The sequence below is a fragment of the Epargyreus clarus genome, unplaced genomic scaffold (genome assembly GCF_041222505.1).
Source record: "Epargyreus clarus isolate Ecla_fem2 unplaced genomic scaffold, WU_Ecla_fem_2.2 ptg000003l, whole genome shotgun sequence".
Lineage (NCBI taxonomy): Eukaryota > Metazoa > Arthropoda > Insecta > Lepidoptera > Hesperiidae > Epargyreus > Epargyreus clarus.
Window position 1 is genome coordinate 9251172 of NW_027332211.1, and position 17365 is coordinate 9268536.

Consider the following 17365-nt stretch of genomic DNA (forward strand, 5'->3'; position numbering starts at 1 on the left):
ATTCGCGCAATTTACTGACTCAGCAAAATGGAAAAAAATCCGCATTACTAATTAGGTAATATCTAAATGGGTAGGTACTCTAGCTTATTCTATTTAACCTTCAGATATTCATTACGACATTAAACATTAAACGTAGCTAAGAGTTAAATATTTTATTAATGCAATTTTATTACTACCTCTTTCATCTGAAAATGGCACGAGCATTGATAAAACATAACGGGGAGGATGAAAACGTTTCACTCTAACAAATTGAAAATGTGAATCGCAAAATCTCTTGATGTGATGCTTAGTTTATGTACTTGGAGATATTATGTTATTTATATTATAGAAATAAAGAACGGATAGCACTAGAAGCTAAGTGGTCACAATAGCTCGTACACTCGTACAATTATAAAATCTGATTCAATAGAATAATATTAAGTGTCGTGAAGTGGATCATTCGAGTTCAACTACCTCTGAGGGCTTAGTTTGCCTTTATGTATTCCTACCTTACCACACGCCAAAAAATATCATCAATTTTGTAACTACGCACACCATAGTCATCGTCATACATCATCATAAATCAAAAAAAAATCTGATAGCAGTGCGCCTTTAAAATAATGTAATTTAAATGTATGACAGGATCGAATAGGAAAACTTTATTCGACCCAGTAGAAGTCTAGATTGCTAGCTTGCAAGCTCTTGGGATTTGAAACTGTCGACCCTATATCAGTAAAGCCACGTCACTCCGCTCTCCAACTAGATTGTACCTTACTAACGAATTCCGTAATTTTACAAGTTGTAGGTTATAAAGCCTTTATAAAGGACGATTTTCCCATGTGCACTATATTTTGTGGATTGTCTAGATTTGAAATGTTTATAGGTATAACTTGTATTACTTTAAGGCTCTACTTTTTGATAATGAAAATGTCACGTATATTTTTAAATATATACCTACGTATAAGTATATGCATATACAAATTAAATACTACCTTTAATATGTATGCCTACCAAATACTTTATAAATAAACAATATTACTTTATAACCAAACTGCTACCGCTTTGATTTCTTTGGCGCGGATCATCCGAAGAAAAATCTTTTATTTACAAGTAATAAGCAAAAAGGATATCGTCCTTAACATGAAGTAAAATTAAGTAAAGATACAGAGGTGTAGAGGGTGCGCGAGGGCGAGCGGGGGTGCGGCTGCGGGGCGCCCAGAGTGCTCCCAGTGTCACGGAGGCTGCGGCCGACGAAGCCGCCCGCCCTGTACTGCCCTAACATATTTGCAAAACATTGCTACAATATCTAAACGTGAATGTGATTAAACTTTAATTTACAGTTGTCCAATGGTTATGAATTAACAAAGTAAGAACTTTTTGTAATGTGGGAGTGAAGATCATCCAACTGATTTTTATCATATGTTTAGCAAAAAAGGTTAACTCGGAATATCCTTTTCATTTTAGTGTTAGCAGACATGAGCCTTGCCTGTCCAGTCCGACAATAGACACTTAACATTTGTGCGAGTCCTTACGTAAGTGTTATTAAGGTGTTTTACCGCTACTGAATATTTCAAAACTTTGTAAGTATGTTGATTCAATAAATACCTTCAGGGTTCTGTTTCGAATTGTGATATTTTTACATTTCTTTACACAATAAATTTTGCTCCACACAATGCGTTTATCGAATTGATATGTCTGATTTATTTATGAAGAGTGTATCACTAGTTAGCTAAGATATATCGCGAACTTTAACCCTGTTAAAACATTTCTTTATCGAGTTTTTTTTTATCTTTTTGGGAATAAAATTTTACGTAGGTTAATAAAATTAGACACTACATTACACATTTATTTATTTAACGATACATTACCTATTACATATTTCTTTTGCATACGAAAATGATTACTGAAAATATATAAATAACATATCGATAATGACTTGAATGTGTGACATGTTACTGCAGTGAAAGCTCACATCTGTTTAGTAGATACCGCCGGTGATATTGAATCAAGATAGTCTAGTGTTTAAAGTTGCTACCTAACGAAGCCTATAATGATAATACGAGTACTTATGAAATACACCTTATTTGAAGATTATATACAGACAGTTTTTAGACTGACTATAATTATTTATATTATTGCTGCCTATTTATTTGTGTAGATAATGCTCTACATATCTCAATATAGAGATAAGGCTCTACGTCATCTGAAATCATAAAATAAAAGAAAACATTTATTAAAGCAAATTAATAAAACAAAGTTTCTTTGCAAAGTATAAGTCCTTCGATATGAAGAGGGTCGCTTCTCGAGGTGAGGACTGCAGCTTGTCCAATTATAGATGTTGAAGATGCCACCCTCACGGCAAAGTTCACAAGTACTTTGGGATGTCTTTATAGATACTTACTTAATATTCGTATTTCTAAAAAAAAAAAATGTCTTAGTATTATTTTGTTTTTATCTGTTTTTTTTATAAACGAATATGTGCTTGATTAATATTATATAATTTATTCTACAGGATATGCAAGCCTGAAAAAAGTTTGCTTAACCAAAACGTTAAAATTATTTATTAAATTATAACAAAAAATATATATAGAAGATGGCGGGGATTCCTTTTGTAGATAGAGAGAAAAGGCTTAAAAAGTCGTTCATTTTGCCGATATTAACGATACTATTTTTTTCATTCATGAGCGTCTCTGTTTGTGAATCGACCCCTATTGACAAGGATGAGATGAAAGCGCCACTGAGTACACAAAGGCCAATAGCTACGGATTTTAAACTCTCAACAAAGTCAAGAGTGAAGCCATCAAAATTCACAGTACCTTTGCCTACTGCGTCCTTGACAACAAAGGAAAGCGTAGAAACAACAAAAGCGTTGCTAAAAGCTGTTACTGAAAGTCCGACTTTGGCGCGCAATTCCACAACTGAAACTTACACAAGCACAAAAGGGTTCGTGGAAAGTGCAAGGCAAAAGTTAAACACAAATAGTAGTTGGCTTGGGAATGGCTCGCATTCTGCATCTCGACTGCAAGATCGTCTGGGGGCCATAGATTGTGATCTGCCAGTGCTGCCTAGAGAGTCTCGGCTGTGGAGAGGCAATGAAACACACGAGTTAAATCTGCCAGTTACGGTAATTATAATGTATATAATTAATATAGGTAGTTATTATAATCAAATTTAATGTTATAATTATTATTCGCCAGTATTTAGCAAAAAACCAGTTGTCATGGTCTACCTACTAGCCTTCTTTACACTCCCATTCTGAATGTAAAAGCTCTATACTCTACTTTGTAGGTATTCTACATAATATATATTTTATTTCATACCTATTAACATTATGCATGTAGTTGTATTTATTTCCATAAATTCCATTGTGCCAATAAAAGAATAAAGGCAATAAAGAATACGCAAGGCCACATCATGCGAAGCTTCCGCGTATTACGAAAAACAAAATCGATTTATCTCTCCCCACAAAAACTATTCTTGACGTAAAAAATAATTATCCGGTCCTTTTTCGAAAAACAGTTTCATTGTATGTTTATTTTACATTACCCGAAGTTGTTCAATTTAAATGTTAAGTGAACTCGTTACGTTTAGATTGGTTAGTGTGTACTTAACTAAATTAAGAGACTCTACCTACTAGTACACTTCTAACAAGGCGCGTAATGAAATTGCCCTAATTAGCATTAATGTTTGTGCGTTCTGTATAAATTAACTTAGGGTTGTTAGTGTTGTATGTAGAAAGAATAAAAGCGTAATTAAGATAGTCCCAATTATATTACCACGTGTAGTAAACCAATGTAAACTTATTCAACCTACTATAGCATTCTCTTTCACATAAGTTTGGTCGTGACAGCGCCAGGCAGCAAGCGAGGTCAAATACATAAACCATAAATCGTTTTAGCGCAAAAGAAAAGGGGAAAAGGTTTTTGCTTCAGTAGTTCTGTTCATTACTTTTGTAAAAGGAAAATGTCTAGTCTGCGGTTTATACGCGACATACAGGACGTGTGTGGGATGTTTTTTACAATTCAGGAATACGAATGTTGCCTTGGCTCATAATTATTGATTACTTTTTGACTATTTATAAGGAGAGTACTTACGCTAGGACTTAAAAAATATATAAGTTTTTTTACTAGGTGTACTAAATAGTATAAGTATTCATGAGAATGAGAATGTGAGAATGGGTATCTCCTGGCAACCGAAGGTTTGAAGCTGCAGTTTATGCTCTAAGCACTACTGCGCTTGTATTCGATAATACCTAAATTCGCGAAAACCTAAACTTATGATTCTAGTAACGTTAATATTAGATAGGTACTGTATCTATGTAATTAGATATGTCGTAATGATAGACATAAATTTTGCCGTCTATACCTGTAAACACAACCTACACATAGTAGGTATACTTTATGCTGGCTTATTTAACTTAATTTGCCTAATAATAGGCACTTAATGTAACCTACAGTTATGTAGTACCTATTCGTGCTTAATGAACCTCAAATAACTAAGTACCGGTGCATAATTGACTCGGTACAAAAGTAGTTTCAATTTGCGCTAAGGTTGACTTGATAAATTAATGTTTGTGACTTGCGGTATGGGCGACGGAGGAGTGTGCGGGCGGCCGCCGCGAGGGCGCTGCGACGGGAGCGGCCGAGGAGGAGTGCCCCCCGGTCATCGTGTCGTGGGAGGGCTCTGCAGACATTCAGAACGGAGACATCCTTATCGTTCGTATCGGCGATTCCTCGCTCCTCGACACCTTCGGTCACGTAGATACGAACTCTACACTCGACACGAACTCATCACGCGCTGAAGCGGAGAGGTGGGTCTGCGTATTATTTATAGATGTACAGACGTGTTGTGACCTATTTGGCTCGTGAGCCAGTGGCCTGGAAAATTAGTTAACACATTGCTTACAAGCCTCGTTGGTTCGAATCAGATCTAGTTCTATAAGCATTACTTTGCAGGTCTCATGAAGCGCTCTTTCAACCGGCGGTGTACCAGGTGACTCGACAAGGTCACGAGCATTGCGACATCTCTGATGGCATGTCGCTCGACATTACTCCATTAGATGAGCGCGGCGCGAAGCTCTTCACGTTGTACGATAAACACCTCACGGAGGGTGTTAATCTGCTAATAGGTAACGAGGAATATGAATATGTAACATTCGCTTCGGTGGTCCTAATATAATCAATGCAAACATGATTATTACGGTTACTGCTGTATGTGGAATATCAAATGAGAGCCATTTAAATATTCATAATATTATAGGAGATCGTGTGCATTTGTTAATGGTATGAACCAAAATGTTTAAATATTCATGGCTAATACAGGCTCATACCTATCGATTATTTATACGTATATCACTTTTCTAATTTATCGTAGCATGAATTTTATGTTTAATAATATTTAAAATTCCCCAGTTGTATCCAAAAATTGGGGGTCACAGTGTGTTCGTTTGAAAGTAACAGTGAAGTCAGATAACTGCGGCGAGGCTCAAGATTGTTCAGGAAAAGGCGTGTGCTACACCAACGTGTCCATGGTAATGTATTAGACATTTAAATTGATAAGCCATTAGTGGTAATGTTGTGTCAGGTTTATTAATGTGTGTTCGCAGGAGGGCTACGAGTGTGAGTGCTGTACGGGGTACATAGGCTCGTATTGCGAGGAGCGGACCGCGTGCGATCCATCACCTTGCTTGAATAATGGGATATGTATCGACCTCGCTAAATCTTTCAACGGTGTCAACTATCGTTGTCTCTGTCCATCCGGTACTTTGAATGTTTTGGTCTTGAATTATTTATTGCATTGCTTTTATGTAATGTATAGTTTCCTTATTTTTTTTAATATTTAGTTTTAGTAGTTATTTAATATTTAGTTTTAGTAGTCAATAAGGACTTATTCGCTAAATAACGCTAATAATAATATCTTAAGGATGAACAAAAATATAGTTTAGTATAATCCGCGCCAAACTGCTAGTCCGCTCTGAAGTTGTTGCAAGCAGGTGTAGTCATACAATTTGCTATGGCGATGCGATTAATTTCTATACTCAGTACGGACTAGCAGTTGTACGCAGACTCTACATTTACTCTTTTTGAAGTAATCAATGGTTTGTTGGGTTTAATTTATATTCATATATGTTTAAGGCTTTACTGGATCGAAATGTGAGAAGGACCCTTGCTTTTGGGCGCCATGTTTGAGCGGCGGGTCATGTATGAGCATGACTATGAACGGTTCTACGACCTTCCACTGCGCGTGCGCGGACGGCTGGATGGGCACGCATTGCGAACTACCCTCCACGGGCGGCGCGTGCGCAGTTAAACCCTGTGTTAAAGGCATATGCGTGGAACAGACCGATGGGGACGATGATGGACTTAAGTATCGTTGCTTCTGTGAACCTGGTGAGTGAATTCTATTTACTAGATAAATGTTTATCACTAGATTAACACTAGTTAATATTTAGATATATAGTATCCATATATGCGAGTTAAAAATTGAAGTTGGATAAAAATGTAGTTTTAGAAGGAAAAGTATAATCATTACATAAAAATGATATTTACATGGATGTATGTAAATATTTGTCAATTAATAGGTACGTAGGTAATAAATACTATATCGTGAACCTTTTTTTTGTTAAGACGTGTTATTAAGTTGTTATTGTACCTCGAGCGACATTATTATATTGACAGCCAAATAATCTATAATTGTTTTTCAAATTCATTTCTAAGAAATAACCTAATTTCAAAGGAATAAGAAATATAAAAGTATTAGGTACATGGTGGGGCAATGAAGATAAAAATTTAAAGATAGTGTCTGCTTTTCGATATCACAACAACAACCTAGTACAATTGTTACAATTTCTAACAGCAGCTAGTATTTTAAAGTCTATAACATTGCATCTTTATTCTGTATCCACGGGGAATCTAATGGCCCGCAATCTCTTTACTACCGACGGTGCGCTGCAGTGAGACGTTTTATGCTTTTAAGCTTGATTCAGATAAATGCTTCCGTGTTGGCGTTGAAATGTTGCTCAAATTGTTTATTTCCTTTTTTAAAATGTGTACTACATTTTTATACAACGATTTAATACTCGTCCACTGTTGAAACTTTGTCAATAATATTAAATAATCTTGTTTGGGAAAATTGGGCGAGCGAAATTTGTGTGAGTGATTTATTCGAAATTGGAAGGTTGCCCGCAGTTCTCCGCAGTCCTGCCCTGAGGGTAGAACCGCTTTTCATTTAGCTTAATTTATAGGTGTTTTAAGACATTTATTTTGTAAACAATCGTTTGTGGTGGTTTTGTCGTTAAATTGAAAGTTTGCCCATTAGTTGCAGCTAATTAATACTTAAAAAAATACAGCTCGTTAAGAAGAACTATCGGTGAAGCTATGAATGTAGTGTTTAAGAGTGAGAACTACGGAAGCGGTCTTTTTCGGACTATGGCGCGGACATAAAATAGCTATTTTGTGTCAAAACTCACGAGAGTGTAGTTTTGCACGAGTAAGTAGCTGCCAGATGGGATGTTGTAGCCACATAGGTACATACCGGACTGGGATGAAATTTGTATTATATTGCCCACTGTCGCAGCGGAAACAGCAGACAGTCGCGACGCAGCGAAATATCTTGCCGTGAAAACGACAACTGCCATTTAGCTACATTTCGTATGAATGTTGCAATTCCGCTTCCGCGCGCGAATGCAGAAGAAACTCTCCGTGAATCCTTTTCTTTAATAAAATAAACATTTATGTAATTGAACACGCTCGTGTGTTCGTGTTCAATTAATTAAACACGATTGACCAGTAATCTATGATACCTTGAGATTACGAAACACATTTTAATACGCATTGCATGTTATTGATAAATTAACAAAAATCAGTTACTTATTCCCAATGAAGCATCTTGATTTTTGAATTACATCAAATACAATATCAAACAACACTACAAAAGTCTATGCTAAAATCCTTTCTGCTTAATCAAGCTTGTTTTAATAAAGCAATAACCACTTTGCGAAACAATAGAAGTAAGACGTGGCTCCGCAATATCGGGATAAGAAAAGGGTTTCCATCCGTAAATAAAGCGGGTGAATTAATCAAGAGATGTTGTTTTCCTGACAGAAAAAGAAATTTGGGATGAATGCGAGCAAACAATCCCCGGGGCCAGATTGTCTTTCAGCGGAGTAACTCGAAACTTTTGTATTTGTACTGAACTTTTGTATGTACTCGTAGGTACTGGAAGATAGTTGTGTCGCTGTCTATTAGCGTGGATATTTGACTTTCCTCGTTAAAAAGTCTACTCAAAAGATATAATGCAAATTATTCTGATAAACTTTAAAACTTTTTGCGGATATTTTTAGACTGCGTTTTAACAGGTATGTATCTCCGGCGTTGCCCTAGTTAATTGAAATGATTACGGTGACAGAACTATTCGGAATACAACTGTGGTTTGTGATACCATTGTCATACATAGCTTTATACCTTATAGCTGAAGTACCTATTTGTGGAAGTTTGAAAGGTGCGGCTTCGGTGCGGTACGACAAACTTATTTATGCTTCACATTCTGACTTAACGACGTTCTCGAACCGCGAAGACTTTGCAAACCTAATTGGAATTGAACTTAGCTGAATATTTTTGTATATATAATCAAGAACTTATTGGTAGCTCTATTATTGAGTATAATACTATAATGGAATGAGTAAGACTTACGTCATAGTATTACCACGTTGGTCAGGGGCGGATAACTGAACATTGAAAATATTACAGTACTCTTGGGCAAGTCTATTTCCGTACGATGGTTTTCGTCACTGCCAAAGTGATCAATTAAGTACTACTTGTACAAGGAACCGTGAATTTTCTAAGATAGTGAGTTTGTATTAATGTAATACGACTGAGCTCTCTCGTTTTTGTCCCCTTAGGCTACACGGGGGAGAGATGTGAGTTGGAGTACAACGAGTGCGAGTCGTCGCCGTGCGGCAACGGCGGCACCTGCACCGACCTGGTGGGCGGCTTCGAGTGCGCTTGCGGCCGCGGGTACGCCGGGAACACTTGCCAACTTAAGGTTAGCACTTGTGCTTTTAACTAGATTTTGAAAGCGACTTTGTTTGTGCATTTTCTTATAGTCCGCGCTAAATTTAGTTTAGTTAGCATATACTCCGTAACGTAAGGGCAAACTACGCAGCTATGTCCTCGTACCCGTGGGCGAGGGAGGGCAGCGGACGTGTGCCGGGAGGGTCCTGCGCTGTCCTCACCCCGCTAATATTTGCAATTAACTATTGCGACACGACTCGTTTCTACATTCTGTTATCATCGTTAATAAGAAGCTTGGATATTAACGATATCACATTTTTATAACGTTACATTAAAGTAATATGTGACTCATTTGACACTACAGTTTAAAAACAGATGCGGGTAGGTGACGACACCTTGGCGGCGCTCGAATTAACAGAGAGCGACATTCTGGTCGGAGACTTCAGCAAGAACAGTCGAATAACGGAGATACTTGTGTAGTTATAATACTTCTAATCACTAGTGTGAACTTACTTACGCATAGTTATTATATCGTTACTCTGTACCTTTTATGTGACTATAAGATTACACGCCTTCAAGACCTTCAAGATGACTATTATTTAATAATTCGGAGCGGACTAGCAGTTTGGCGCGGACTATACCTATGATAAAATTAAGTTTTCCAGCACGTTTTGCTAAATAATACTTATCACACTTATACATATCGTAAATCAATTACGATATGTATAAGTGTGATAAAGTGCAATAAGTTTTGCTAATACTATACCATACAATAATATTTACATAGACAATAGGTTTTTGATAGGACAATTTAATTTGCATTTTCCTGTAATAGATGTTGTAGGAAAATAGTTTCATATTTTTATAATTTGCTCGGCGTCAAGGACTACGAGTATTTGTTTACCATTTATGGGACCATTAGAAGAACTGAGATGTTTTCAAAATATGGACAACTTCCAACAACTACTGAAGGTATTGTCCTATTCTGTATAGTCAGGCAAACGAAGTCTTAATTATGTATGTTCTAGATCTAGACCAATACATGAGATATTCGTTTTGTATTTGTTTTGTATGTGTGACTGTGCTGTGTGCACCCATCTGTAATGAATTCCTATATGCTTTGTTGTGAAGGCATATACAATCATACTTATTGGACAGGCTCGCACGAAAATATATAAAGCCAACAAAAATATTACTTTATTAAACTTTTCCTCGTCCAAAAGGTCTGTCATTACGACAGAAACTTTGTCTTCCAAACGTACTTCCAAGAATTGCGTAGGCGATTACGCGTTTGGGTATTAATGGCGCTGATAGAAACCGTCGTCTGTTATTACACAACGACTTCCGTTCCAAGATGGCCGCGCAACTTTAACTTTGAATTTGAATTTTAATGGCGTTTACCAATCCAGCTTTAGTTGGCAACAGTTAATTTGTGCTTAAAAATAATTATTAACTTTGCTTTACAATTTGTAAAGCCAACGAAAGTTAGAAGAAAAGAAAGTGTCAACAGTTAAAGTCATATAGATATAAATTAATCTATACAAATAAAATAAAACTTGTAAACTATCATATCAAATTAAGTCTCATTTTCACGTTCATGTGTGTTATAGCACTATATTTTTATAGCACCAAAACAAAGCCGATATTTAGATATTTTTTTATCGGCAAATCTTAAAATTTTCTGAACAGAATTCGACGGAAATTGGAAAACGCGCACGAACATCGTACTTAGATAATACCTATAGGTAAGCATTTTTAGAAACATAGTTACTATAACATTATCTTCTATTAGGTATACAAGAAAGCCCATAATAATAACAGATTGTGTTATGGAACTTATGGACCATATCGACACCATGTAATAGATACGACTCTCTTTGTCAGACACAATAGCGGAGTGCACTATGGCACTTATTTCCATCGTAAAATGGTTTGTAAATTCAATCTGAAGGGAACAGCAATATACTTTTAACTGCAAGGAACTACGAACACACAAAGCTGTGTTCATGAGCTGCAATCCATGTATGATAATAATGCCTTTTATAAGTACCTACTCGTGTAGAATAAAAAGCCTTCACGCGTCACATGGCCATTATGGTATCTACGTGTAGAAAATTTTACTAAAGACGAACGAGCTTTGAATGGAGAAGCAACATCTTTGTAATACTTAACAATTTCGCAATTTCGCTTGGTGTAAATATTAAGAAATTCTACCTTAGCTACCTACCTTTAAACCTGCCTTAGAATTTTTGATTTGGAAATAACTAGTAAGAAATAACGAGTCTTAGTTCAGAAACCCACATGTTTCATATTCATGAGCATACAGAAATAGAAAAATAATCACAAATACAATAAAAGAAACGTCATACCTGAATGGCATTAGAGCTTCTTCGGTCAAAATCGTTCCGTTGATAAACCAGAGTAGGCTTGGTAGGTTCACCTTCACTATAAAAGCTCTATATCTGAAGGTAATTTCAGTTTTTGACAGTTTATTATCAAGACGTGTTCTGTATGCCCTCTTACTACCCCCATATCTTAGGATACATAAAATGAACACTAAACTCAAAGATTATAGGAAAAAAAAAGAAATTGACCTCACCGATTCAAATAAAATATAATGAAATGTAGAATGTACTACATTGAAAGTACTATATTTTACCGGTATTAAATGTTTTCCCCGCACAGAAGGAAGTTCGATTCCAATATAATTTCCATTTCATTTATTTAACAGTTCAATCCGCTTCGCTCTTCGGTTTTGCGGGAATGGCGGTTCTTTTCCATTTGCATAATTTATATCTTTTTGATAACTTTTAATGATATGATATCAACAAAGGTTGTGGTTTATTGGTACACGTATTAACTTACAATCTGGGAGATAATTTAGATACTTACTTAATAAATTACTACACGGTTGGCACCTACCTATAAATTAAACATTACCGTGTTTTATTCTAGACAGCTAACAATTATACAATTAAAAAAATACAGATAATTGATCGAAGTATCTAAATTATTTAAAACTTATTGGAACTTATTAGTTCTGCTGAATATATCTATGTATATGAAAGAAGTTTATTATTTTTATAGATGACCGTTATGTACCTTAATCCTAAGATCTCGAAATCTTTTCTTCGACCGATCATTAATTGATGTCAAGCAGACTCCGCCGGAGAACATGTTAATCCACGTTTTTACATCAACAAATATTATTATATTTGTCCAGGTGGACCTATGCTCTCCGGACCCCTGCCCGTCGCAGCGATTCTGCGTAGACCACGGGAACAGCTACTCGTGCGACTGCCCGCGGGGATACGTGGGCGAAGAGTGCCACATACCAGCTACTTCTGTAAGACCTTCATTTTAATACATTACCATTCTTGGCTGAAACGGCGTAGCTCAAGGTCGATTAAAGTGAACCATGCGCATATTCCAGCTTAATCATGGGATACGCGACAAAATGGACTGTATTAAATTTAAGAATTGCTCCTAGGATCGATTCAATTTGCGAGAAAAGAGGAACCTCAACTCTAGAATAAAACGATAACATATTCCTTGCTTTTTACTACTATTTTTCTCCCCCTTAAATCAGTGTTTTCAAGAGTTGTTGTCCAAAGGTGAACATGAAGCTGGAAGTTTGAGAAACACATGCGTACCGGATACAGCTAGCTATACGTATAATATTTGTATAACATTGTATCGTTAATGGTCCAAGATATATGCCTCAACTGCACATATGTGAAACCATACGCATTGATCCGATATTGCGGTACTACATCGATAGATCAACGTCGGTCAATTTGATCGATCCAACGCAGGTCGCGTAGGTGTGGTAACAGATTTAAGCAGTCGGGCCCATTACATAACAGTTCTTGATCATTGTTTATGATTTCTAATGTTTACGCATGTACTTTATACTTATTAGTTTCGAATTTGAATTGTAAGTAATGTAATTGGTAGTAATAGATAATAGTCACTTCGAGGTTCGACGCCTAAGACTCTAAGACACCACCATGACACCTATTTTTGCCATTTCACCATTCATCATTTTTGCCTAACCACGTTAATAAACCCCGCTAAGTACGCTATTTCACAGGTGGGGTGGATATCATGTAAAACGTAATTCTTTCAAGCGCAATATCTGAATAATGATTGGTTTTAGAGAAATTAATTATAAGCACCATTTTATAGAGAATTTTAAGAGCTACATCTTTGGCCTTAGGTTCTTTTCGATAAAACTTACCGTTTTTGAGAAAAATCCAAAAAACCTAAAATTTTGACGTTTGACCCCGAATAAGTGCCGACGCACACATCCGTTCGATGGGGACTTTTGACACTCTATTTGTAATAGTAAACCCACTATAAGCGGACTATAAGCGCTACCGTGATCTAGTTGAAAGTTCCTGACATTCCTGGCGTTCTAACATAATTCGCATTTGTGTATTTCTTAGATCTACTTGATAATGGTTTATAGACAATGGGCAGCAGCAACATTTAGTATCGATAATCGACGTTTTAGTTGCTTTTTAGAAATTAAAGCATCAATCAAACGCTACACTTACAATTCTTCACGTTTGAACCGGTCGCAGTATTGAATGCTCGATCCAAAAACTGAAAACGAAACGCGCGATGCAGCTTTGATGTAGTCGCTAAAACACGTGATTTCTAGTGAACAAAACGTTATGCAACATCGATGCTATCGCTAAAACGCCAATCGCCATGTTAAAAGTGCCTAACTAATTTACTAGAGCCCTTAGAGCCTCCTCGATTACCTACGTCATCTATCCTAGGGCCATACTCCTTTAATTACGTCGTCAACCTATCAAACCCAATAGACAAAGGGTAGAACGGTTGTTCAACGAGCGAGTTAGTATCTCGAGTGTGTATTGTTCGCAGGCGTGCGACAACAACCCGTGCGCGCACGGCGGCACGTGCTGGAGTGGCATCGACTCCTTCTACTGCTCCTGCCGCCCCGGGTACACCGGCAAGCTTTGTGAAGGTATGTTGAGCTTATAACTACACCATTAACATACTGTAACGTGGTATATACATTAACTTACGTTCTGTTAAATTTTATTTAGTTGATTGACGAACACAATTATATATTATTATGTGGCATCGGCGGAGATCTTAAGGAAAGCCATCTTGTAGTAGGTACTGTAATTTTGTGTACCTGTACGTTAACTTACACTGTTTGAAAGTTCATTTGTAAAGTTATTATAAAGCCTTATAAATGTATTTCTAAATTATTACAATTATTTCACCATCATAATTTAAACTTTTTTTTTTTAAATCAGTATCTACTCATAGTAAATAATAAATTTCAATGTACCGTCATACCATGTCATGCATTAGTAGAATTCTGGGTGGTTTGACTATACCTATCGGTTTCACTTTACAGATATGCATTGTAACTGTAATAGGTATAAACAGCTGCCCTACTTTAAAGGGCGTTGCTAAATATAGATACCTACTAATTTGTACCATTTCTAAATTAGTCCTCAAAGCATTGATTATTTACCTACTATTGCGGTTACAAAGAGGAAATTTTATACAAAAATAGTTTACTGTTTTAAAGGAAGATTTGTTGAGTTATTAGTATCAGATGAAATCAATTTTAAATATAAAAGAAAGAAAGATTTTGACATGTTTTTTCAAGTGCTGTATTAGCACTTTTCTTTGTTTAACTGAATGTAAAGCAATTCACTTAATATATTTCAGAGGACTTCATCCTGGAGTCAGTGATCGACGGCGAGGGCGACATGGGCTCGGCGCGCGGCGGCGGCTCCGTGCGCGAGATGCGGCTGCCGCTCGGCCTGTACCACGACCGCCTGCACAACGTGTACATCGCCGCCGGCACGCTCGGTGCCGCGATACTCATCGTTGGGGTTGTGGTGGGTATTCTTACTATTTATTACAACGACCTTCTGCACAATATGTACATTACATGAAATACACATGCACAATGAAATATTTTGTACAATTTAAAAATGATGTATTTAGTATAAACGTACGTTATTTAAAGAACCTATTATTAAAGGTACATGATATCATGGTTTGTCATGGTTTCATCATATCTGCAGCGGTATCGTGGATTTACGTATGTTTTTCTTATATGTACTTTGATTAGTAATAAGCCGAGTTTAGTATCTTTATCAATTATAACTTTCCAAATTAATCTTTGGGGTTAGCCACATCTCAGATTGGTCTCAGGTGAACCCTGTCAAATTTCAATTTCCTTTACAGAAGTCTACTGGACAACATGATAAAAATTCTCCTGAGTAGTCATCACTATGCGAGGTGCTCTCTCATTGCTGTGCAGTTTTTTTATATACATATATGTAACCTAACGATAAGGCAAACGGGCAACCTGGTGGAAAGCTTATGAACTTTTGATACACCAGAGGAGACGCCAATGCATGGTCGTTTTTGAAGTAGAGCTCTTTTTATACCCCATAGTCCTGAGGTAATACCTCAGGAGGAAGTTCATTCCACATTTTGCACGTACGTGGCAAAAATTACCGTGCAAACCGAACCGCGGAGGACCGCCACGGGTCAGGTTGGTCATCCTTCGGCGAGTGGCGCGATGAAGGAAGGGTGATGTAGGCACCAGATCGAACAGTTCCTCAGAACATACACCATCGTAAAGCCGGTAGAACACGCAGTTCTAATTCCATTACAAACCTATGATGAATGTAAGCGTAAGACACAAAATATTCGTACCAACCATCTACTTATAAGATCGATTGTGTGACTCCAGGTGACGGCGTGCCACTGCCGCGTGCACAAGACGTACTCGCGGCTGCTGGCGCGGCTGCTGGCGCGGCTGGCGCGGCCGGCGCCCGGCGCGGCGCCGCACTGGCTCGCCGACAAGCCGCGCGCCGCGCCCGCCAAGCCGCCCTTCGCCGCGCTCGACACCGCCGACATGTACTACACGCTCGACTTCAGCGACAGCCAGAGCTCGCCGCTCATACAATAGCCCCTGCTCGTGAACTGCCCCGACGGGGAACGGTTCAATATCAAGATCTAGGCGGGCGCCGGTGTGAGCCCCGCGCGCATGTATGAACGATGAGGACGGTTACTCGTTTTTGAACGCGAGTGCAAATTTGTGTAATGTGATGGTAGAGTGTATTATAATTATTATTTTTATAGACACCTATTATCCATGTTGAGTTGTATTCCAAGTATATTTGTATGCCCTTAAACAAATGAATGTAAATCTATATATTTATCTGATATCTAAATAGTTATGAAAGAGAACAATATAATTTTACCATTAATTACCATAGCAAATAGTTTAAATAAAATAATGCCAAATAATGAAATAAGTCGTTTATAATATGTAATTGCGTAATTATTATAAATTATATTAAATAGTAATAATAAGAAATAGTGGTGAATTAACGTTTTCTTCGTATTTAATTATGTGAGAATAGCCAAAATTATATGCCCAAAATTATAATTATACAAAGGTCCTTCTGTTAAAACTAATTTTTGTTTACCTGCTATTAAATTAATCTAAATAATGTCTATTTTAATTATTCAGTTGCTAATTTTCCAAAATAAAACGGTAAACATCTTTTTTAAATAAGTAAAATGAAATTGCTTTTTAATTTTGGTTAGATAGATAATTTAAGATGTCATTACGTACTTTACAATTTCTCGGTGTTATATAGGTACTTATATAAAAATCTAGAGTAGCAATGAAAGAGTGCTAAGTTAATTTTTGTCAGTAATATACCAGCTTTATCATATAGTTAGCTTTTGATAAGTATACATTATGATATAAACTTTTCGGTGTTAATGTTGTTATGCTTTTGAACTTCAGACTTTACTAATATTTACCTGCTAACTTCTACCTACTACTTATTCTCTATCAATGGTTTTCTTATAAATTAGTGTTTCTATCTATTTAATCTTAATGTAGTGAATAGGTATCTTGCTTCTGTGCTTTTGTGAACTAATTAATGCTTTCAGTGTACATATGTCGTGGATTGTTCTTAAAAATAAACTTAAGATCTACATTAAAATGTTTAAGTATTACACACTTCTGTTTATTATTATTAGCAGCTAAGTACTCACGGAGCGGTTTTCAGCTATTTCCGCGCGCAAATGCGGATACTTTTTATTTTCATGATGCGATTTATGTCGCAGGTGTTTCGGCTTCCGCTACACAGGTGGACAACACTGCAGACGTTTATCGCTACAGAACGAATAGTACGTATATTCCGCGCCAAACTGCTAGTCCGCTGGAAGATTTTACGAGCAAGTGCAGTCATACAATTTGCTAAGGCAACGCGATTCATTTCTTTATTCAGAGTGAACAAGCAGTTTTACGCGGACTATAACTATCGTCCCTTTTCATCAGACTTTTCGCA

The 17365-nt window shown here is 36.8% G+C and overlaps 1 protein-coding gene across 2 annotated transcripts; it reads left to right on the top strand.

Moving 5' to 3' along the window:
• The first annotated feature begins 1186 nt into the window (after positions 1–1186).
• LOC140753121 (uncharacterized) lies at positions 1187–17034 on the top strand. Of its 2 annotated transcripts, none has more exons than XM_073087522.1 (13): positions 1187–1345; positions 1444–1511; positions 2492–3103; positions 4578–4789; positions 4935–5107; positions 5391–5509; positions 5585–5738; positions 6114–6368; positions 8879–9021; positions 12214–12336; positions 13884–13986; positions 14709–14881; positions 15748–17034. In XM_073087522.1, the coding sequence occupies exons 3-13, from the start codon at positions 2573–2575 to the stop codon at positions 15964–15966; spliced, it is 2205 nt and encodes a 734-aa protein (XP_072943623.1). In that variant the 5' UTR covers positions 1187–1345; positions 1444–1511; positions 2492–2572; the 3' UTR covers positions 15967–17034. The 2 variants fall into 2 exon arrangements, with proteins under 2 accessions (XP_072943623.1, XP_072943615.1); XM_073087514.1 differs by having other exon boundaries at positions 2492–3102; positions 4568–4789.
• The last annotated feature ends 331 nt before the right edge of the window (positions 17035–17365 follow it).